Here is a 25,751-nt window from a genome sequence, read left to right on the forward strand (position 1 = left end):
CAAATGGGAAACACCCAATGTTTTAAAGTTCCATCTGTTATTGCAAAATTGACGTAAACAATCGCGTGGACAAGCTAGTATAAAATTAATTATAAATTCGTTAGGCACGAAGCAATGGTATAATTCATCTTAGATTATACAATTAATTACTCATCTTTTTCACAAAAGCATTGGCTGTCCTTAAGAAATATAGATAGTTTTTTTTTTTTAATGTTGTATACCTGGGACCTAGAAAAGTTTACATGGCCAGATTTATTTCGTAGTTTGTTTTTTTTTTTAATTTCATAAATCAAAACCACTATTTGAAATTAGTTGCTCATTCCATTTTTTTTCTTTAGAATGTCATAGCGTAGTTAATACGATTTTAATTCTGAATGCTTTCTTGTCTGTTTCAACATTTTCTTTACAGGCTTTTCCGGCTTGAGTCTTTTACAGTAACGGACACGATTTCATTGTTTAGTAAATTAGATTTTGATAAATATACTACTTTGAATTTACTAAGATTTATTTATATTTTAATAATTTTTTTTCAACATTATTTCAAAAAAAATATTTTATTTATTAATGATGATTTTTTAAGATAAAAATCGTGCCAAATAGAGATATCTGCTTATCCATCTTTGTTGCAGAGTTTAATGCTTTAAAACTTGCTTTATTTTCTATTTTGTGAATAAAGTAACAAATAAGTTAAACAGTTATTTATTACGTTTATATTTATCTGTCTTATAGCATAGCATTAAATAAACTGGAGTGATTCCAACATCTTTTATATCTTATTTTCTTTAGTTGTGGTTTATACCTCAAAGAAATAAATTAAACAAAATTTATATCACTGTTTTTACTACGTAGATACTATTTATTACATGTTTTTGTTGTTAACGAATGGATATAAATCTGTTCCTACCATTTTTTTTTATTCGTGTAATACTAGAAAGTAATTAATTGCCTGTATTGAGCCAAGTTTGTTATCTAACCAATAATTTGTTTATGAATCTATACCAAATATAAACAAGTAGACCAAAAACAGTTAAATTAAATACATTCCTTCCAGCTGACAATTTATAATTTTTTATCCTGATATTCTTTTGTTTATAAGCAATATCAATTACGGGACTCTGAATACTCGTCAATTTCTCCGTCAATAAACATCCTTTGAGGTCTAACAGCGACGTAATTGAATTCAGTCTCCCCTCGCATCACGTTATCGATGTTTATCTCAATTTACCTCACTAAATAAGATTAGGTTTAACCAATGCTGGTACCTGCAAATAAAGCTTTTAGGAAAAGAAAAATCTATGATTGTGACTTACAATGAGACAAAGATTTGATATTTTGTTCCTGTTAAACTGTAAAAAATACTCAACGGATAACCGATAGAAAACTTGTTAACGAGGAACCTGAAGATCCCTTTATCTTACTAATATTATAATTGCGAATGTTTAGATTCATGGATGTTTGTTAGAAGGTATCTCCGAAACGGATCAACGGATCTTCATGAAATTTGGCATAGATGTAGACATGAGATTATGCATAATCAGGAAGAACACTTATTGTTTTTTTAATTTTTTTAGTTCGCGAGTGACAGCTAGTGTATATAATATACAATTTTTTATCTTCTCTATATATCTAACTGGCTTTTCTCTATATATTTAACTCCGTCCGCGCGGAATAAAAAATAGAAAACGGTAAAAAATTATCCTATGTCCGTTTCCTGGTTCTAAGCTACCTGCCCACCAATTTTCAGTCAAATCGATTCAGCCGTTCTTGAGTTATAAAAAGTGTAACTAACACAACTTTCTTTTATATATATAGATAAGATTAAGGCTACACAATAATAATTTATTTAAGTAATGTAATCTGATTCCGTAATACAAAACATTACAACGAATCAATTAAATATTCTGTTTTATTTGGAAGTATTTAATTAAGCCTTCTTATGTAACAAGAAAACGTTTCACAGTTTCCATTAGACGTTTCAAAGCCTTGTTTATAAATCTTTAGCCTATTCGAGAATTCGATACTGAGATAGGTTTAAACGTTTAAACTTAATTAAATCCTAATTAAGACGAAATAAATATGATCCAATAAATTATATTTAAGTTAATTATATTACACAGATTTCTGATTCTTTAAATTAAAATATATTTCACATCCAAGCTGTTGAAATTCAGAGAATGATTTAAGAACATGCAAAAATCTCATTATAACTTTATCCGTGATATTTTTAAAATTTAATCACAAAGACGAAACTCTGCTAATAAAATTAGTTATGGGCAATTCGGAAGATAAAAAGAGCACCTTCAAAGTTTTATTAAATATTGCCTTAGAAATTCGAAGAGCGATTTTTTTAAATACTCAAACTCCGATATTTCATATCCCATTAATTATTACAGTGATAGGTTGCGTAATATTAAACGCAAGTAGTAGTGAAAGAAACTCGTTGATTTTACATTAATACGTGCTGTTTACGCAGACACATTCATAAACCGCTTCCTTGTATTTAATTTTTTTATCTTTCCTTAATTTTTATAAGAAAAGGGGAAAATGACGGCAGGAACACTGAGGTAATCATCGACGCCCATAGACTTCCGCAAGACCAGAAGAACTACAGATGCGTTACCGACCTTTGAGAAACAGCTACTCAAAATTCATGTATAGCATATTTTTCAAGCACACCGGCACCGGGATTGAGTGGCCAGTGTCTACCGAGCAACCTTTTTAGTACATATGTTTTTCTTTTTTCTTCTTGTCATTATTAATTTTTTTCAGTATTAAAAAGTCTTTGGCATTGTAAGCATTTTCATCACAATAAAAAAGAAGACTTCAGCTCATTAACATATTGTAGTGACTTTACATCTAGTAAACCGCTTTGTATGTATAAATACGACATATAAATCTACATGAAATTTATATGTAGGAATCTTACTAAGAAGATTCGCATAAAACTCAGTTAGACTGAAGTTAATTAGGCGAAAAATAAATCGTTTCGTTTGAGTCTTGACACTAATTACTTCGAGTTAAGTCTTACGCAAGGAATCAAGAAATGATTGCAGACATTTTTCTTTGACTTTGATAATATTTAATTACTGTTTGAACTGATCTCCAGACTAGATAGATGTAAATTCTGAAAAACTGTTTTTAGCAAATTTTAAAGGTTATCTATGGATTTATTTACAACATACAACGGTTTATTCGTTACTTTGTGGCGTGTTACACGCTGTCAGCGTGGTAACAGACAGGATGACACCGTTTTATATTTTATTCCCGCGTTACACCTTCAATTTTCGTTTGAATTTTTGATCGTAAAAGCTTTTACCGATACCGTCCGTCGGATGAAACGTTCCAGTTAAATAAAGCTCGCTGTCGTTGATATAATATCACCGTTATAATTTCTTACTCGGTGTAATGTTTAAAAATTATAATTTTATAACAAACTATGTGAAAACAAAATAATTATAAAGGTGCAAAGTAACTTGCAAGCAAACAGTTTCATGGAAAAATATGTTTTTTAGAATATCGAACACACATTCTCTTATGTCCAAAGACCATTCTGCCAAATTTTCATCCAATATTGCGCAGTAGTTTATTAACACTTAAAGTACAAACATTTATTTTTGTTTATATAGAAGAATTTTTTTGATAGTGTACTTACTGGAACTTTGAATTGCAAATGTTTTTAAATTAATATGCGAAAACATATCTCTGCTGCAGCCACAATAACGTCCGCATTGTTGTAATTGTATTAAATAAAGTTATGCGCTTATAATTGTGCCAAACAGCACCACACACTCGTCAAAGCGCTCGCTTGTGGTTACATCTTGTCCGTCAGCAAATGCTAAATCTGTTTAGATTATCAAATTGCATCTATTATTTAATATTTCTTTCCCTTTTATATTCTATTTGTAATTAAATGAAACTAATAAGTGGCGCACTTTACAATCGCTTTATAATAAATGAAGATTTACTGCTGACTTAGTGTAGATTTGGTACGAAACAGTAATACTTCCTAAATGAGGAATTAACTTTGAGTGCAGTACGTCCACCTAATCTATATTATCTTCATAGAGACTACGATGAAATTAAATTTAGTACCTAACCTCAATTTCCTGCATCTCAAACCTACATTTTAGCTGGCAAGCTGCCGTTTAATTATGTTTGTTGCTCCATCTATTCATTAAGTTTAGGATATTCCTCCGTGTAAAGCTGTAAACAGATTCATTATGCTAGTTAATGTTGCAGAGGCATGCCTCTTACATTTAACTGCGATATTGGAATATAAAAAACATACCAACAATAAGGACCGACTGCAGCAAGTTTAACTCTGGGTTTCACTGCTGAAACATTTATGCGAAAACATAATTTAATTTTTCTCATACTCCATGAAAAACTGAGATATGTACATGTTAAATGAATGTTTTTATGCAATTTCAACAGTGGAATCCAACGGTGAGGCTTACAGCGATGCTCCTAGTGCTAGCTCGTGTAAGAGCGATAATAATTTAATCATCTTGATACTTGGATACTTACAAATATTATTTTTGCGATCATATTTTTATACCCTTGTATTATTTCGTGGTTTTCATTCATCATCAGCCCACTATACGTCCCCACTGAGGGTCTCGGAGCCTACCCCAAGTTATTGGTGACTAGGACATAGTCAACCACAGCCAAGTGCGGGTTGACTTCACACATATCATTGAATTTCTTCTCAGAAATGTGCAGCATCACGATGTTTTCCTTCACCGTAAGAACGTCGGATAAATGTACATATGTAAATCGAAAAACACATTGCTACATGACGGGATTCGAACTCAAGAACTCTGCAGATTGCAAGTTAAGTGCCCCCTGAGCCACCAACGCTCTTAGTCTTAAATAAAACACACAAATTATCTTAATACTTTATTTGCACTTATACATGTATTATTTGCTGTCTATTACAAAAATAATTCATTTAATTTCATACTAATATTCATATTTATTAATTAATTCAGACCCATATGAAAACTTATACAAAGTTAAATAGTAATGAAAATCATGAACTGATAATTTTTAATAGGGAAGGCATCTTCGAACCTACGAAACAAACAATTATTTAATTAACAAACTTTATTAGTAACTATCAAAAACTACTTAAACTACGATATAAAGTAGAGTTTAATCTTAAATCACGATCATCGAAACAGTTTTTCTAATTAACGCTTATATTTTGATGAATTTTTCATTATATTCTTAAACCCCCTATAAAATTCGCACTTAAATTAAATATTTTAAATACTATTACTAACCTTATATATTTGTTTAAAAAACACATTGATTAAAAAAACAAATATAAATTTTTCAATTATGTCTAACTTTGAACTAATCATTAAGTTACAAAATCCAAGAAATGAAACATTCTGTAAAAAAACATCACGTAACCAGACAAAAGTTACTGTACAAAATTATCGCCAAATATAGTCAATGATTGCAATGAAAAAATCACAAAGCAAATAAAAAAAAACAAGTATCAAAAACATTAAGTTTTACATAAAACTTCTTTACTAAATAATTTTAAACAAATACTTTACTTCAAAATTTCAATTCAAAAATCAAACTTATGTATATACACAATATTTGTCGCTGGCAATAATTTGTCAATTTCAAAGTCAGTGTTGCCAACAAAAACACAGTCACGTCACGTGTCACATACGTTACGTCATTATGACGTCACGCGGGTTTTAATTCCGCTATCTTTGTTTCGGCTTTGAGCCGTCAAGTGATTCTCAAATATTGTTCATATCGTATAAAACTTGGGCAATCGTTCTCGAAGCTTCCACCGTACTAAGCGCAATTGACGCAAGATGCGCTTCGTAAGTACGCAATTGTCTGAAAAGGTATCACAAATTAAATGCCGCTCGTTTATAATATGCCTAGGTAAATTACAAACGCATTACTATCTTCAGTTAAATTTAAAAAGAACTGATAAAGGAGTCCATAATTCGTCTTTAAATTGACTTCTTAAAGCATGCCTATAAAGTTATTAATTTAAAAAAAAGCATCGAATAACTAAATAAATAACTTATGGGCATTTTAGAACATATATAACACATTAATACAAGAAATAAACCATATTCAATTAATATTACTAATATTATAAATGCGAATATTTAGATGGATGGAAGTTTGTTTGAAGATATCTCTAAAACGGCTCAACAGATCTTGATGAAATTTGGCACAGATGCAAAACATAGTCTGGAAGAACACATAGGCTACTTATTAAGTTCTTTTAAAATTCCGCGCGGACAGAGTCGCAGGCGACAGCTAGTATATATTAAATTAAAGTAACAAAAATAATAACAGTTTTAAAAACTTACCGTCTTCCGGTATTGGAATAAATAACGATATTCCTCAGAATCAAAGCAGCTGTTAATCGTATACTCTTAGTAACAGGTCCTTCGTTTTCATCCTATACATACATATAAGATATATTAATACATTGTGTATATATATATGTATGTATATATCGACGCTGAAAAGCGTAAACGCTGTAACCCCGAAAGTATGAAGTTTACAGGAGAGCCAAAAAATCATAACTCGTGAGCTGATTACGCCTACAAGCATGCGGTATTTAGAAATGTTGTGTAGTTTGTGCTAACCTATAATAAAATCATTATCGTTTGATAATGGTTGAAATTATTAACGTATGAAAAACATATTCGCGATTTCAAGGGTTACAGCGTTTATGCTTTCCAGTGTCGATACATAGCAATAAGTATGACACACAAAACATATATAAACATGCATAATACAAAGCACATACATTAAAACGAAATACATATCAGCGCTAAGTAAAATTCTGAATAAATAAAAAAAAATTAATATATTATTCAGCGAACTATGTATTTTTACTAATATTATAAATGCGAATGTTTAGATGGATGGATGGATGGATGGATGGATGTTTGTTTGAAGATATCTCCGGAACAGCTCAACAGATCTTGATGAAATTTGTTACAGATGTATAACAGTCTGTAAGAACACATAGGTTACTTATTACGTGTTTAATACCGCGTGGACGGAGTCGCGGGCGACAGCTAGTTTAATTATATATACAAAGTGATAACTTTTCCTTAATTTTCTTTAAATGCTATTGGGTCCGAAAAAAATAATACAAACAAGAAAATTTGCTGTTACAAAAATTATAATTAATTTAATATTAGAAATGTTTCTACTGCATACTAATATGTCTTCGTAAAGCAAAGGACAAATACAAACATTTATTACAAACTAACGAAACAAACACACTACCAAAAGGCTACCAATATGAACACAAAAGCACATAAAATTCTCTGCGCACTCAACTTATTCAAAACAAATTTTACTTTTTCAAAGAATTATTTTTATATTAAATGACTTAGGAAAATCTCCTCTCAACTTTTAGATTTCTAGTCCAAATGTAAGAACAGTATTATAACAATCAGACAAATCAAGTAAACACGACACACACATAATTCGATCTTACTTTCAACATTTGTTACCTTGATTTTGATGTTTTAGAAAAGGAGTTGGCCAAACTACTTTCATTTCACTCACACTTACAGCTTAGTTCATTTTGTATAATTGCTTACTCATGTGCAAGAGCATTTTATTACATCAGAAATTTCACTCTTACTGTCTCCCTCACTATTTCTCCCTCCCTCTCTCTCCCCCCCCTCTCTCTCTCTCTCCCTCACCCTCTCTCTCCCTCTCTCTCCCTCTCTCTCTCCCTCTCTCTCACACTCTCTCCCTCCCTCTCTCTCTCTCCCTCCCTCTCTCTCACACTCTCTCCCTCCCTCTCTCTCTCTCCCTCTCTCTCCCTCTCTCTCTCTCTCCCTCTCTCTCCCCTTCTCTCTCTCCCTCTCCCTCTCTCTCCCTCCCTCTCTCTCTCTCCCTCCCTCTCTCTCTCTCCCTTTCTCCCCCCCCCCTCTCTCTCCCTCTCTCTCCCTTTCTCTCTGTCTTTTTCAATCTTTCTCTCTAATAATAAAAGTTGAGTGCGCATTAATTGTATTCGTGTATCTCACCAATTGCTCCGGCGTGCGACTGAGCTCGGCCCTGTGCTGCGCGCACACAAACACATGGTTAGTGACGGCACAGTGCTGTTAGTGGCGCTATGTGTAATACCCGGTCACAATAACATGACACGACAATATCAATCGCGTCTCATTATCTCACAAAATCCGAACTGATGAGATTTAATATTTTCATTATGGTTTTATGCGTGTGTTTTCACTACCTTATATGTATAACCTGAGCAAGTAAAGTTGGTACCCAGTTGTTAATATAGCATCCGATATAATCGAAAAAAAAACGAATTTGTCAGTCATGTTATTGTGCACGAGTAGTTATTTATGGTGCAGTACTCATGAATACAAACTTTAATATAGACATTTGAAAGTTGTTCATAAAATTTATAACAATTATTTGTGAATCAAGAAATTAACCATAAAACCTTCATCCTTTAATTGTTTTATCTTATAATTAAAAAGCATACTTTCCATAATATTTATAACAAACACGAGGCAAATACTAAGAAGTTTTTTTATAAATCTAAACAATTTTATGTGAAAACTAGAGCTTGTAACAATGTTTCCCAAATTAGTGAACATCGCCACTCCAAACATGTTACATTGTAAACTATGAACAAAATAGAACAGCTTGGAAGAACTTTTTAGCCAATTAAGGTCTATAAGAGTATCAGAATATTAAGAAAGAAGTTTGTTGTAAACTTACCATCAATTCTCTCGGGTTGAACATATCTGTAGCGTGCTTGTTGAGTGCAGCGAGTGCGGCGTTGGGCGGATAGCCCAGAGACACGGGCTTGCCCGCCTCCGCCTCCGCCAGCGCGTGACGACGAGAATTGAATATCGCCTTTAATGCCTTGTAACAAAGTTCATTATCATTTAAATACTAAGTATGCAGTAACTCGAAAAACTGTTTATGAGGACGCACAGTAAGAGGATATTTCTCGTTCCTATGAGTCCTCCGTTGAACCCACTTCCCCTTCCTATACTTTTCTTCTAAAAAAATGGTGGGAAGGGAAAGAGGACTAAACCAGACAATAAAAATAGATTATTTAGGCAGCAAAAGTATGGTAATTACATTGTAATAGTACGCCTGGTTTCTAAACTAGGTTCTTGACCCGTATAACAGGAGCCAGGACTCTTTCTTCTAAGTGGTATAGTTTAAGTAACGGAATAGTAGCATTGTAAAATGTAGTTAAATGCCTAATTGCACGATTAACTAACTTAAGACTTAGAAAAAGAATCAAATTAAAATTATTTACATGTCAAAGCAAATGTGTGTGTATGTATGGATGCTTGTTGGAATGTATGTTTATTGATGTATGATTGTGTGTGTGTATGTTTATAAAATAAAGGAATAGGGAAGAATAAGCAGGGTAGAGGGTATAATACTCACAGCGGGCGTGCAATGCTTGTCTGTGAGGTGATTGAGGAGGGCAAATGTCTTCCGAGGCACGCGGTCGCAGTCCAGCCACATACAGGCCGCCTCGCCGCCCGCCGCAGTCGGGCAATGTGTCCGCGCAGCGTGAGTAAACACCTCTGATGCGTTAGAGAAGGACCTAGGCAATAAATTAAACCCCTATCAACTATAAAAACCAGGCAAACTTATTAGATAGATAGATAAGAATGACATTTCGATCTGAATAACATCAGAAACCAGGCAAACTTTTTATGAACAGACTGAGAACTGATTTATAAATCGACTAGTTTCTCGACTAATTGCTTAACTAGTCAATTGATTTTTTTTTTCTATGGTGAGCCGATTACATTCATCTTTGCAACTTTAACAAGACATTAATCTTTACTTTGATGATGTATTACTTACTTGCCACAACCTCTCCAATGACATATCCATGGCGTGTCATCAGCTGACAGTGACGTGGACGCCACTGGGGGCGGTGTCACAGTCGGCTTCGGTGTCGGTGGCTTCTGTCATAAAAAAAATTAAAAAATAACCGAAAAAATTTTAAAAAAATCATATCAATAAGGTGATATTTACCTCAACAGTTTGAGTGACTACCTCTTTGTCACCGATTTTGGTATTTCCCACCATTATTGGTTGTCGAGTGATCACTTGTCGCATGATCGGTTGCTGTGGTTTCTAAAATATATAAAAAATATATATTTTATTTCCTAATTGAAATTGCAGTTTAATGAATAATTAGTGTTTTAAATATTAATCTTCGTTATTTTTTTAAAAAAGTTAAACTACTTACGGGACTGCTCTGTATTACAGTTGATTTAGCTTCACTCTGCGATACCACAGGCTGTGTGACCGTATTGACCACTTGACTCCTCTGCGGCTGCATTACTCTATGCACACCGGGTTTCAATGGAGCGTTCATTATGATCTGCTGATTGTTTGATACGGCAATAATTTGTTGATTCCCTTGTATAATTTGGTTGCCGCCTTGTATAATTTGGTTGCCGCCTTGTATAATTTGGTTGCCGCCTTGTATAATTTGGTTGCCGCCTTGTATAATTTGGTTGCCGCCCATCTGGTTGCTTGTTGATGTACTGATCAATGCCGGTGCCTGTTTCGATACGACAATTTGTTGGGTTTGTGAAGTGACAATTTGTGCTTTGTGTGGTTGGGGCTGAGATGTTATTATTGGTTGTTGGCTCGCCGTTATTTGTGGCGTATTCTGTGAATAACGATTAATCGTATATATAACCTTCAATTATAAAGTTTTTGTGTAACATAGTTGCGTTTTTGTATAAATTTGCAGTGTTTGTATAAATTATAGAGTTATTGAACATTTAACAATCTAACCAATCAGAAACAGTTTACTATTAAGTATTAAAGAAAAAAAAAATATTGCAAATAATAATATTCCAAAATTAAAGCAACATTAACGTGCAAGATTAAAAATAAGTTAAAAGCTAAAAGCTTCTCGCACTCTACCATTAGGGGTAGGCAGAGATAGAATTATGTTCATACAAATATATTCTCGTTTTATTATTGTCATATAAAAGACGGGATAAATACACTACTAGACTACAAATACACTATTAGTGAGAATTTTTTATGTCAAAATATGTGCTTTTACCCTATTTTCGTTTCATCCATGCATGCAAACCTCAAGAACCCAATCTCAATCACCATATAGTGAACCGCATAACCCAAAATCCCATTAATAAAATAAAGTTATAACAGCCTTTCCACCAAACTCCCATTTACATATTTTTTCCTGATATAAAGTTCTATAACTACAAGTAATTTATCTTTGTATTTAAAAAACGATCTAATATCAAACCATTTAAACGCATTTTATACTAGTAATATAACTTTGTATACAAAATCGAATAAAAAAAAATCTAATTAAATCAGCTTAAACATGTTATATAATTTTAAAAAAACATGCCAAACGTAAATCTACTGAAGCAGTATCTATGTATCTACTTTCAAATTATTTTTTAACCTGTGCTATGGCCGTTTTGACCATAGTGATGGGCTGTGAAGTGCTCACTAGTGTCGGTTGACTCACAATCACCCTCTGAGTTGACTGTATTACGCCCGTGTTCTGTACACAGAACACATTTGTATTGCATAAAGTAATATACCACATGTATACCACTATAGTATTTAATTAAAAAAAATTAATACTTTGTATACAGAATATAAACAGTATACAAAGTATAAAAAGTGTAGTATACACTTACAAAGTAATTGTATTACAAATACTTAGTACACAAACAATATAACAGAAGAGAAATGTTAGTTAATAGATAATAAATACAACAATCATGTTAAATGTCGCTTATTTACAGGCTCTGTGTAATATAAAGTTAGTTTTAAACTTCTACAATTTTTACATCAACTTTTTACTAAAAAAAAATACTCGGGCTTAAAATTCCTAGGGGTATAGAATATTTCTTCTTTTTTAATTAAGTATGAGAATTAAATAATGGTCTTCAGTTACAATAGCAATATCAGATTCCTTTATTCTGTCTCATTAGGGTCCGTTCACACAGACGGGGCGGAGTTGCAGAACAGATTTTTACGCTCTTGATAAAAGAGACGAGCAAAGTAAAATTGTTTCAACCACATAAAGCTCAATTTTATTTGCGCTCTATATACTCTCTACGCTCCTATCTGTGTGAACGGACCCTTAGTATTATTGTAAAACTGGAAGTTATTTGTTATGAAAATTAAGTATGAGAGCGCTACTATGATTTAAAAGCACCTACATATTTTGTTCTTTCATAAACATGAAAACTTAGCATAGTCAAATAAAAAAAAATATTAACGTAACGTTCAGAATCAATTTCCTTGATGAAGAATTACCTTTTTTTGTTGTTAATCTTAGTTTTAGCATAAATAGCACTAGTAAGCAATTAGAAATGAACGCAATGTGCATAAAATGAATGAATTTTGTGCCGAAATGTTAATAAAGATATTAGAGTTAGCTGAGAAGTGTTTTGAAGCGCCATTTCTACGGGTATTTTTAACCTGGATAATTTGCTGTTGAGTTATCGCCTCTGTTGCTTGGGTAATAAGGCTGTTTAGAGTCGCCTCGTCCAGACCCGCTGGGTTGTTCACCTTGCGTACGTAAATGCCTTATTTTAATCTTTATTAAGCACTTACATTTATAACCAAAAATACTATAGAACATTAACACACAAAGTTATATGTTACTGTGAAACATATCTTCGTCTCCTTCATTGTCTTTAACAAAAATTGAGACAAAAACAAATTTGTTGTTTCACGATTTACAAAATTATATATATTATATTTACATACAAACTTACCGTAAGAGTAAGTGGACCTCCACCTGTAGGACCTTGGACAATTATAATCGTCTTCTGCATCATATTTCCAGGTATATTCTGGGCTATGTAACCCAAACCACCTGCAAAATATACGTACTATTAAATACTAAAGATTTTAGTACATTAGCTGTAAAATACATGATGTGAAATACATTAATACAAAAATTTATACACAGTGTAATATACATTTAGAGTTATACTTGTTGTACACAGTTTATTAATAACTCTAAATGTATATTACACTTTGTATTGTATTGTATTAATGTATTTCACATCTTGTATCCGACAAGCTAATGGTTTATCACAATATGTATAATCGATTTAAACATAAATGAGTAATTATATTAGAGCGTCGGTGGCTCAGAGGTTAAACACTTGACTTGCAATCTGCAGGTCCTGGGTTCGAATTCCGCCATATACACCTGCACATATCTGAGAAGAAATTCAATGATATGTGTGAAGTCAACCCGCACTTGGCTGTGGTTGACTATGGTCTAGTCACCACTAACTTGGGGTAGGCTTCGAGACCCTCAGTGAGGACGTTTAGTGAGCTGATGATGAGTAATTATATACAAATCATTGGCTGACAATTTATTGTCTATGGATTTATTTTGAAAAGTTTCTATATTAAAATTTATGTTACATGACATGTCTGTTTGTAATAGATCTGTGATTACAGCCTTATAAAGGTAAATTTGTTTAGATAGGTATGTAGTGAGTGTATATTGGTTTACCTTGCAGTATAATCTGTCCGGACTGCGACGCTAGAATATTCTGAACGTCCATAGGTTGAACTTGCAGCATGGGTTGCTGCATTTGTAACGTTGGTTGCTGCATCTATAAAAGATATGTGTATTCTAAAATGTTCCTTATGTTGATGTGTTTTAAATTTAAACTTGTATACAAGTAACTCACTTGCATTGTAGAGCTCTGCATCTGCATAGTCGGTTGTTGAACCAAAGTTGGTTGTTGTACTTGCATGGTAGGTTGCTGAACTTGTATACTCGGTTGATGCACCTACATATTGATACAAAGAAAGTTGGAGAAACATTTAGAATTTATGTTTAAAAAAACAAATAAACTATTATTTTTTTAACATTACATCACTATATAAAATATTTTATACACATACATAACATAGAAATGAGAGAAATATGAGAATGAGATTATGAGAGAATGAGATTGTGAGAGAATGAGATTGTGAGAGAATGGGATTAATAACTTATAAAATTGACATCGCTGCAAAAACTACTCACCTGAAGCAATGGCTCCTGTATTATAACAGATCCAGTATCAGATGAACCTGCGACCATAACCGGAGGCGGAACTTCTCCGGGTTCTTGTTTATTTGGTAGCTGTCAATAACAAGTTTTATAACATCACCTTATAAATGAACGCCAATAAGAAACAGAAAACTAAACTAAACTTAAACCAATATCAACTACTTGTATAAAAACTAAGTCTAGATTAGATTCCAGACCTTATTAAATTTATTTCTAGAAAAAAATTATGAGAATCACTGATTTAATACAAACAATAGGCTCTTTTAAAACCTTGCGTAGAGTTCCAGGTAACATGAGTCCAGGCCGCTACATACAGACATGAAAGAATATCGAAACCATGTTAGTAATTCATTAACTCTAATGATATAAACATAATATGTATCTTGTTCCAATAATAACCTTAAACCATAGACAAATTAAAAAAAAATGGTGAAACACTGTTTCATTAGCAAGCTAACATAAGCTAACCTTGTTTTGCATCACTTCCATTTATTTCACAACCAACTAAAATAACTAAAAAAAAAAATTAATATCGTAATAGCTGCCATTTTGAAATCCGACGTTCTTTGTTTACCTAATTTCGGCTTTAGAAAGAAACAATGTGTAATGTATGTGTATTCAAGCCGTGTGTTAATGGAGGTAGGTGAAACTAAAAAGGTTGAATACTTACCAGATCTTCCTCGTCTTCTAACGCTGATGCTGCTAACGCGGCGTACAAGTTAGCTGCTGTCTTTGAAACACTCTCTTGAGGTGTATTGCCCTATAAAAATGCTCATTGTTAATTTTATTCAATAAACGTATCATCATCATCAGCTCACTATACGTCCCCACTGAGGGGCTCGGAGCCTACCCCAAGTTAGTGGTGACTAGGACATAGTCAACCATTGTATTTCTTCTCAGATATGTGCAGCATCACGATGTTTTCCTTTATCATAAGAACGTCGGATGAATGTACATACAGTGGACCCCCGGTAATCCGGCAAACATTATGCAGGGCAGTGTCGGACTATCGAATTTGTCGGATTATAGAGCACTGCCTAAGACCCCTATAGTCCGGATTTTTTTACGAAAGAGTACCTTGTAATCCGACAAATTACATATCTAATGACAAGAATCTATATATTATACGTACATATGTATGTACTTTGAAGTACAAATCAGACTTAATTTATGTAATTCTAAGTCATGTCGGATTACAGGGGGCGCCGGATTAGACAGGGGCCGGATTATAGGGGGTCCACTGTATTTAAATCGAAAATCGAAAAACACATTGGTATATGGCGGGATTCGAACCCAGGACCTGCAGATTGCAAGTCAAGTACTTAACCCTTGAGCCACTGATGCCCTCTCTCTTTTTAATAAACTTTTAAATATGATAATTTTATATAACTGAAAGTGTGATGTAAAAAAGGTATTATATATTTAGCAAAAGATAATAAAATTATATCGAAGCTTAAAAATATAACGTCAAATATACCTCTCGTTTCTCTTCCACCTTTATCTTTTTCGTAGGCGGCTCAGTATAGGAATGATCAGTCACCACAGTCTCCATAATCTGATCCTTTTCATTCTTAGCCGTTTGTATGACACTTTGCTGCAAAATCTGACCGGCCTGTAAATTCTGACCGTCGTTCTTAATCTGAACGATCTGACCCTGATCGTTCTTGAATTGCAACATCGAATTCTGTATCTGATCGTTCTTTAGCTGTATTATCTGGCCTTGTTCGTTCTTAATTTGAATTAATTGGCCTTGTTCGTTCTTTATTTGAAAATATGAACTGCCAGTGTCTGCGTTTATTTGTATGACCGGGTTCGCTTCAGATTTCACTTGTACTATTTGACCGGTTTCTGTTATTTGTATGGTCGGTGCGTTTATTTGCGGGTTCATTTGTACAACTTGAACAGGTGGATTTGATTTTTTCTCTAGCAGGTCAGCTAGCATTTTATTTTGGGCAGTTTTCTGTGAGAAATTAATTAATATTGTTTTCACATTATAAGGTACAATAGTAAAATAGAACATCTTACTATCCTTCTTCCTAATACTATAAATGCAAAAGTTTGGATGGATGGATGTTTGTTACTACATATCTCCAAAATATCTTAAAAAATCTCGATGAAATTTAGAACATAGGTAGACTACAATCGGGAATAACCCATAGATTACTCTATACAACTCAATTTTTTTTACGCGGACGAAGTCGCGGGCGAAAGCTAGTATGCTATAGTTTGGAAATTCAAAGATAAGTTTGTATTTTAAAGATAAATTCATTACTTACTATAGTCAATTGTGTTTGATCATCTATTTGTATTTGTACAGGTTCCTCTTTCGGTGCTGGAATAAAAAACATCTGCATTATAAGATTTTCTAAGGCATTTAAATATTTATTACCATATAAAATTACCTAAAACTTCTTCTGATGTAATCACCACCTGAAAGAAAATAATAAACATTTATAAATCTAATATTTTATATCTAACCTGTAACATTAAGTACAATATTATAAAATGTACCTTATCTCCCTGCAAGGCGGGCGTGTTACTGGCAACACCTCCCGGAGTTATTGTCGTACATTTAATTAACGCCTCTGGATCTACCTCCATTCCCTTATAATAAACATATACACAATATACTAAGTATTACACATTTGAAATTAAAATCTTACTAATATTATAAAATGCGAATGTTTAGATGGATGGATGTTTGTTTGAAGATATCTCCGGAACGGTTCAATGGATCTTGATGAAATTTGTTACAGATGTAGTACATAGTGTGGAGGAACACTTAGACTACTTATTAAGTTTATTTTTGATTTCGCGCGGACGGAGTCGCGGGCGACAGCTAGTTTCTCAATAAATATTGAAGCAAAATCATCACATTATAGTTATCAAAGTCAAATAATATTCAGATATCATGGCGACTCTTAACTTTTTGAAAGTCGCTGCGCAGAACACAATTTTAGGTGTATCTGGAAAAGGGTACTGCACTTGGGTCGCCATCGCCAAGTTATTTGAAAAGCATAATACTTGTTGTATAATTGTAACATTTTTATCTATAAAATAAAATAAAATGAGATGAGATGAGATGGGATGGGATGGGATGGGATGGGATGAGATGAGATGAGATGAGATGAGATGAGATGGGATGGGATGGGATGGGATGAGATGAGAGGAGAGGAGATGAGATAAGATGAGGTGAGGTGAGGTGAGGTGAGGTGAGATAAGATGAAATGAAATGATATGAAATAAAGTTATAATCTTACCGATACACTGGGTTGTACAACAGCATTGGATGTAGAAGGTGCGACAACTCTTTGTTGACTCTGTTGCCTTTGTGCTACCTATTTAATACGTAATATATAAATATTTTTATACAAAAAAAATGTTTTGATAATTAATAGCCAAACCCAATAAACGATCATAATCCTTTTAGCGAATATGTTTTTGATTTAAAATATAATCGATTTAAAGATTGTGACAGCAATCGAGAAACTAGATCTAACGTTTAAAATGCAATTAATTTAATTTTATACATTATATGTAAAAGAGACGAAATTATTAAAATAAACTTCGAATCAATCTTAACGATCGCTTATTGGGTTCTGTTTATTGTTTTTGTATAACGAGCAGTCGAAATCAGTTTTTGTAAACTGATGTCTTAATATTGATCACATTGTTGTTATCAATAAAATTATTACAATACTGTGAGATCGTAATTGTTACATTTTTTTTTTTGATTTAATTTAATAATACTTTCATGCAACATTCTCACTAGAAGAAACTGATATTAGATATTTCCAATTGGATTTTTGTGTCAAAATATTCTATATATCATTTCTATTTTTAAAATATTTTAACAAACACGACATGCTTACTAAGCATTTAAAAAAAGCATGCGTTTTTTTCATTCATAAAGGTTATTATTTTTAATATGTTACTCATCTACATTTATTTTACATGCCAACTACATTTTTTTGCATTACCAAAAAAAACTAATTTTGTAATTTATAATCGCATGCATATTTGTAATTTATATGAAATTATTATTAAGAAAATATTACCAATAATTTGCTGCTACACATTTTGAATAATCAACATGTCTTTGACACTAAAATTTAAATTATAAGTAGACATAATGAATTAATAAAATAATATGGCTTTCGATGGACATCTTACTAATATTATAAATGCAAATGTTTAGATGGATGGATGTTTGTTTGAAGATATCTCCAGAACGACTCAACGGATCTTGATGAAATTTGGCATAGATGTAGAACATAGTTTGGAAGAACTTATAGGCTATTTATTATGTTTTTTTTAATTCCGCACAGAGTCGCGTGCGACAGCTAATTCTAAATAATAAGATCTCTTATTTTCTTATTTCATTTAAAAATTCCAAAGTAGATAGCTCAAAGATACTTTATAAAGTAGTTACCATACATTCAATACTTACAATAAAAAACAAAAAAACATTGTCATCGATAAACTCAAAAACTACTGAACCAATTAAAAAAAATCTTTCACCTAAAGAAAGCTCTTTTATTAAGGAGTAACATAGGCTATATTTTTTCACATATCTATCTGAAAAAATCTATCTATCGAGATATAACAATAAACACATATAAAGTGACTAAACAGTGACCACATTCATAAAAAAAATTGATGTACTGAAAGGTAAGTTAGCAGAGTTAGTGTTGTTAGTGGGCATTACTTACTTGCTTGTGCGGGGCTGGGCTTACTTTGTGGGCGAGCAGGTGTTTGATGAGAGTCGTGTTGGAGGGCGCGTCGAGCGCTTGCGACAGATGTGGATGCTGCGCCGGCGCAGGGCTCGCCGTCTGCACACGTATACACTTAATACCTCACTCAGAGATGTTAATCGTTAACTAAGAGTACACGAACTGTGTTTTGACGGTAAAATATATGTGTAATGTGTGAAATAAGAATTAAAAATACCTGAGCTTGTACCACAACCGGTTTAACTTCGACAGTACCGGGCTTGTTGGTCAACTGGGCTTTCAAAATAGGCGATGACGGTCCTAAAAATGTTTATTATATGTCTTAAATTATATTTTTACACAGATCTAGTTGTTTTATACGTTGATCCAAATACAGTGTAAACTCTTTATAACGAAACTCAAGGGACTGATAATTTTTTTGTCGTTATATGGAGTGAACAAAAAGACAACCAAATTAAAAAAGTAACATAACATAAACAATAATACCGATAATAAATATTTACTGTCTACAAATATGAACATATTTCTTCGTAATAGAGAATGGCATGTCGCTATAAAGAGTGTTTCAATATGTGGGTTTAACGCAGACCAACCAAGTTGGGCTCGCTTCAACGTTACAGGGAGTTTATTGTTATAAAGGATAAAGCTATAAAGAGTTTACACTGTAAATGTTTTTTCGGAATAATCTGTCAGAACAATATATGAAGAATTCTTCCGTGTATCCAAAATCTGTAAAATTAGTATAGTTATAAGTAACCTGCAGGTGGATTGGGTCTATTTTGTGGATTCCTGGCGCGTATTCCAATGTACGCCTGTTGCGTCTCACCAGTCGCTGTTGTGATCGAATTGGGACCCACTGTGCCCCCGAACACGGTCCTATCATGTAACAAATATTTACAATTATTATTCACATTTCATATGAAAAAATCGTTATATTGAGTTAAACGTGTTGAAAATTAACCGGCGCCTATTTGCGGCGCCTTTTTGCGGCGCCATTTTGCGGCGCCATTTTGCGGCGCCTTTTTGCGACGCCTTTTTGCGGCGCCTTTTTGCGGCGCCATTTTGCGGCGCCTTTTTGCGGCGCCTTTTTGCGGCGCCTTTTTGCGGCGCCTTTTTGCGGCGCCTTTTTGCGGCGCCTTTTTGCGACGCCTTTTTGCGGCGCCTTTTTCGGCGCCTTTTTGCGGCGCCTTTTTGTGGTGCCAATTTTCGGCGCCCATTTACGGCGCACATTAATAGCTCCCAGTGGTGGTGTCCGGTAGCAACGCCTAGGAATGGCGCCCCCTGTCGGCTATGGTACATACCTGACTAGTCGTGGAAAGTGCGCGGGCGCAATGACACCCTTGCGGCCGAGCTTGGTGCAACAGGCGAGGTACTGGCGGTACACCTCGGCCGCCTCACACGCGCTGTTGTCGCCCGCACCCAGCGGCTCGTACGTCGACCGCAGCCACGCCTGAGCGAAGTGCTCGTTCTCCTGCACCATACATACACACACATAGTCATTCAATTATACTTAAGGGAGTCGCTTAGTGCAGATTTAAGTTTTCAGAGTAATAGAAAATAACAAATAAAACATTATTTTATTTTATACCTGTATGGTTCGTTGCTGTATGTGTGACTGTTGTATGGAGGAGACGGGGGAGGTCTGCGCCTGCGCAGGCGGTGTTTGCGCAACAGGCTCAACTGCCGGTTTTGATACTTGAGCCTGATTTAAGAAATACAACATTATATTATTTACATTGTGTTCCTTCCTTTTGAGTAGATTCGAAGCTCAAAGATTATAAGTTTGTGTACAACGTATGCTTTATTTATTTTTGTACAATTGTTTCGGCAGTGAAAGCCAACAGTTACATAACTGACCAATGGGGGAGGTGGGGGCGCAGGGTCCCTGTCCGCGGGCATGGGGCTGGGCCCGCTGACCGTCTCCACCACGCGCATCAGAATGCAAGCTCTTGGACCGTAGCTCTGTGCCTGCGCAATACATATAAAGAAAATAGTGACTAGTTTTTACCAACAATTAAAACTAAGTAAAGTAGCCTATGCGTACTTACAAATCCACTTCCCCTCCCCATAATATCCTTATATTTAAGGGTGGGAGAGAAAGGTGGACTAAAATTAGTCCTCCGGTGATCTTAACTATCTCAAATTATCTCATATATGACTGACCTCAACAGTGACAAGTGACACAAGCGTGTGTATAAGTCCAGGCACGCGGGCCACAGCTTCCGAAGCTCGATCTCCGAGTGAGGTGAGCGCGTACACGCACTCCAGAGTACACACCAGCACCATTATATCGCGCAGTGTTAGCAATGCGCATACGTCACTGTACACCTGGAAATAATAGTTTTATAAATACGAATGTTTAGATGGATGGATGGATGGATAGATGGATGGATGTTTCTTGAAGGTATCTTTGGAACGGCTATATAGACCTCGATGAAATTTGGTATAGAGGTAGAGCATAGCCTGGAAGAACACAAAGTCTACTAATTTTTTTATAATTCTGCGCGGACACCGTCGCGGGCGATTGCTAGTCTTAATTTAAACTTATATTGGATCTCGCTTAAGGTTCATTTAGACAGCCGGAGCTGAGAACAGAGCATGTTTCATGAGCTTTATACGATTTAAACAAGTTTCACACAGCGGTGATTTATCTTCTCTACTCTCCGTCTCGGTATGTGTAAACGAACCCTTAGAATTATTATTTCTGCTGCACTCTTATAAGTAATAGCGTGATTTCGAATAGCCTATGAACTTCCGCGATATTTAGGTTATCAAAACAGAAAAAAAAACCTGTTAGATAATTTTTGCGATTAACAGGCACAAACAAAGATAATCCATAAAAGACTTTAAAACCCAATTTTTACCCTATTAAATAGCACTTATTGCTACCTTAGCTTCCAATGCTTTGAGAAGTGCATCTTCATTAACTTCGTTCTGTGCCAGTTTGTTAAGCAATTCCAGTGCAGCGAGCACACGCGCGCGGTCCGGTGACACCAGTGCTGACTGGATAGTGGACAGAATGTGACGCGAGATGAGACACGTCGCTGGATCCTAGAAAGACAACAATACCGAACTGGAAAGAGTTCTCAAACAGAGGCCTAAGATAAGGCAATGCAGCTCTTCGTTCAAGGTATATCCTATAGACCTTCAAGAAGAAGGCACTTTAAGAAGATGGAGCTGTCAAAAAACATTAGTACCAAACTCTGCACTAAAACATTAGTACTCCATTGGTCTAAAACATCGCTTAATTATTTAAACTGAATACAGTAATCCACTCACCTTTATTACTAACTCAGTGGAAACATTACCGAGAGTATCCAATCCACTCTGACGTAGAGTACCAACCCAGCAGTTGGCACAGAGTAATAAAAATCTAGAGCAAACAAATTAAAAATTATTTTAAAAAAAACCAGGCATTAAAAATGACTTAGGATAGACATATTTACCGTATAAGTGTGGTATTCTTGGCTAAGTACTGTATGTTCTCTTCGTGGAAGGAGAGAGAACGCACGATAGAGGCGACTTGCAGCACTCGCTGTGTGTACACACAAGCTGAGCCCCCGGGCAACTCGGGCGCAAACAACAAGTTCTCTTCTGAGGGTTCAGTCACCCAATCTTCTAGCATATCCTGTTTAGAAAAGATGCTAATGTCTTAAAGAACTAAGAAGTACTATGATGTCTTAAGTAAGGCATATTCTGACAGATTTAATGCTACCAAAAAAAAAATTTATAATCTTTGCCTTCAAACTTACCGAAGTCCCATCATCAATCAACTTCTCCAGTTCCAGAACCTCACCATCCTGCATCAAGCAATCAGTCAAAGTATTATGAGCGGCCAATGCCTGCACCATCAACTCAGGCTGCTCGATCCCTGGCTGCATGAACTTGCTCTCATCCGCCAACTCCTTAGCCCCACCTCCGCCGGACCTCATCTGCCAGAACTCATGTGGATACCGACCACGAGCCTCATAGTAAGATCGACCAATCGTATCACGAAGACTGGCTGAAAATTATAATAAATTTCTATACTGCTCGAAGGACCAAAAAATATATTTTTTATCAAACACATTTTAAACTCTTGCAGCAACGAAGAATAGTAAAAGATGATTTAGATATCAATATCAACTTGTCTAAATAGACAGATTACACTAAAATTATCACATACTTACTGGTCAGTCAATAATTCGATTAACAAATGGCGCTAATAAAATAGCCACAAGAGTAATTAAATATTAACATTAATTAGAATGTTTATTTATAATAAGAGTACATTTGTACCAACATAACATATACAAAGATAATTATTAAGTATGCAATATTTTTATGTAATAACTGACCACCGAGAACACCTTCACCTAATTAAATAAAAAAAAGATAATAAAAAGCAACAACGAGAGATTTAGGCGCGAAGTAGAATGCAAGATGTGATACGAACGGAATAACCACCAAAATATAAATAGTGTTACAATGTAATACAGAACATTATAAAACTGAGTGTACTAGTTTACATTTATCTACTTACAATGATTATATACCCCAGCATGTGCCAATAAGAAGTCCAAGATATGTGGTGTTGTACTCAAAGGTAGGCGATTATTATGATCCGCTGCTAACACTGTGCACACATTAATAGCAAAGTCTTGCTCATTGGGCATTGGTGACAATAGCGACAGTGTCAATCGTTCCGATGGGCCTGCAATTCTCGGTGCTACGTTAGTACGGAGCGCCTCGCCTGATGCTGTAAGAAGTTATATTTGAAATTATGTAATGGATAATTAAGTGAAACACATAATAAAGATACAAAAGATAAAAGATAACAAAATATTTGGAAAACTTGTCTTGGTACAGGAACTACCCCAGAAGACTTACTTCCATGTGAACATCCTTATCAACTAAGTGATGTTTCTTGATTTCGATCAATGTCTCAAACTAGAGACATTAGCCATAATGCATTCCATATTTTTACTCATTGGCAGAGCCAAACTGTCAGTTAAACATGATAACTGCAGAATATTGGTAAAAAAAAACAAGAAAAGATAACGCAGTGATAATTAACTACTGCCATTTACCTGATATATATGTGCCACCTCCAAAAGTAATGCGTGGCATTCCACCTCCACGGCCTCTCCTTGGATCTTCATCAATATCATTGTCATCATCCCGACCTGGAGGACCTTTTGCCCTCTCATACCTATTATATCATTAAATAAAATAAAGTAATAATACTTAATCTGTATTAATTCAATGTTTACGTCAAACACAAAAATAAAGTAATATTCTTATGAGAACTTATTCAATAAATTTTATTTTTAATTTACATTGCATGAAAATTATGCCTTTTTACCAAAAAAAAAAAATAATACTGCCACTTAATTTATGGTATTGTTGCTGGCAAATTTAAAAAGAATATATCTTACTTTTCCAAATACATTCCGTAAATTCTTCGCAAAAGTGTAGATCCATTGATACATGGATGTGGGAGTCTAAGCAATCTTAAAAATGACTCCCAAGTGTCATTTTGATTTACCTAAAATCAAATTAAATCTTATCTTACTAATATTATAAAAGTGAATGTTTAGATAGATGGATGAATGGATGTATGGATGGATGTTTGTTTGAAGGTATCTCCGGAACAGCTCAACGGATCTTGATGAAATTTGGCACAGCCATAGAACATAGTCTGGAAGACTCAGAAACACATAGGCTATTTATTAAAAAAATTTTATAATTCCGAGCGGAAGAAGTCGCGGGCGGCACTTAGTTGGACATAAAATAGTACAAGTATTGTTTAATAACAAGAGAACTGACTTAAAATTACTATAAGAAAAGTTAGTTTAACGAAAGACAAGTTTAATAGTATGTTTTTTAAGAACAAACCTTGCCAAGTCCCCCACGCTGTTGAACCAACGAATAAAACAAATACAAATCTATTTCCACTCCATTGACAACCGGTATTTTATATGGAATGCTGAAATTAAAACATACACTTCAAATATATGGACACCAAACATATATGGCATCATTCATGTAAATAACACTGGATAATTACTTTTTACTCTCATTAAACTGCTTTAAGTCTTTAAGAAACGCTTCCTTGTCCCTTAGATAGTCTTTTGACTTAGTATTTACTTGAAATTTAGCCATTTTTTTATGTTATACTAGCGGCAAACAATGCACGGTTATTACTGTGGTTAGTAACTACACTTATATGTTTCGATTCTGCCTTCTGTAATATATGTGAATTAAAATACTATATTCATACATTAGAGTATCAATTTATATAATAAACGAAGAAAACATTTTATTGTTTAAAAATACATTTTTAAACATTTTTGACAGTGACAGTTATAGTTCAAGCCACCGAGTAGCGACGCGATAATAGAGATGTTACAGGTAACGATGTATCGATCCCAAATAATCTTTTTGATTCGGTATATTACATTTTAACGGCTTCATAAAATACTCATAGTGAAATATCCTTTTAATCATAAACTATTTCTTAAAATATTTATTTCATTGAACAAGCAAATCGGTCATCACATTATATGAGGCATTTGCAATAAGCTATCAAGCTATCAAAATCAATCGGGTAAAGAGGATCATTAAAGTTTCCTGTTAAAACCCAGTCACCGTCCACTTATTCAGTAAGGTACAGGAACACAAGAAGTAAGTACTAGAATTGGACTTCCGGCAAATCTCCAACACCTCGTTCAATAAACGAAATGTACAAATATATTTAGAGTGGTTAAGGTGCCCTATAAAGCAATACACTAGTTTGATATTTTACATATTGTATTTGCGGTTTAGTCAGTGAAATTTTAATCAAAACTCTGCCGTAAGGGACTTCTTGTTTTAAAAACAAGGCCAAATTACGTTAGGGTTTAACGGATTTGAATTTCTCCTTGCCGTTCATCAATATTTTA

General features: G+C 34.2%; 1 protein-coding gene across 1 annotated transcript; it reads right to left on the bottom strand.

Annotated features, from left to right (window-relative positions):
• Positions 1-5,623: 5,623 nt before the first annotated feature.
• On the bottom strand, positions 5,624-24,973 carry LOC106720815 (AT-rich interactive domain-containing protein 2). The gene is made up of 37 exons (XM_045683532.1): positions 24,878-24,973; positions 24,706-24,796; positions 24,246-24,355; positions 23,898-24,019; positions 23,351-23,566; positions 22,581-22,831; positions 22,275-22,456; positions 22,108-22,201; positions 21,718-21,879; positions 20,992-21,156; positions 20,686-20,796; positions 20,417-20,530; positions 20,130-20,299; positions 19,586-19,704; positions 19,046-19,128; positions 18,808-18,927; positions 17,356-17,433; positions 16,607-16,699; positions 16,498-16,525; positions 16,372-16,427; positions 15,573-16,055; positions 14,766-14,855; positions 14,366-14,401; positions 14,069-14,167; positions 13,728-13,829; positions 13,547-13,649; positions 12,792-12,892; positions 12,493-12,582; positions 11,462-11,563; positions 10,256-10,684; positions 10,039-10,140; positions 9,865-9,968; positions 9,436-9,598; positions 8,749-8,895; positions 8,040-8,075; positions 6,354-6,445; positions 5,624-5,865 (listed from the first exon to the last, which is right to left on the bottom strand). The coding sequence occupies exons 1-37, from the start codon at positions 24,970-24,972 to the stop codon at positions 5,763-5,765; spliced, it is 4,842 nt and encodes a 1,613-aa protein (XP_045539488.1). The 5' UTR covers position 24,973; the 3' UTR covers positions 5,624-5,762.
• Positions 24,974-25,751: the final 778 nt, after the last annotated feature.

This window comes from Papilio machaon, chromosome 22 (genome assembly GCF_912999745.1).
Source record: "Papilio machaon chromosome 22, ilPapMach1.1, whole genome shotgun sequence".
In the NCBI taxonomy this organism is placed as follows: domain Eukaryota; kingdom Metazoa; phylum Arthropoda; class Insecta; order Lepidoptera; family Papilionidae; genus Papilio; species Papilio machaon.

Bases quoted from the DNA above. Each gene is read 5' to 3' on its own strand.
- LOC106720815 (XM_045683532.1), bottom strand. From the start codon at position 24,972: ATGGCTAAATTTCAAGTAAATACTAAGTCAAAAGACTATCTAAGGGAC. The intron at 22,832-23,350 runs GTAAGTAGATAA...TATAATTTTCAG, and splicing joins TGCTGGGGTATATAATCATT to CCAGTCTTCGTGATACGATT. The intron at 21,880-22,107 runs GTGAGTGGATTA...TTGTCTTTCTAG, and splicing joins CCACTGAGTTAGTAATAAAG to GATCCAGCGACGTGTCTCAT.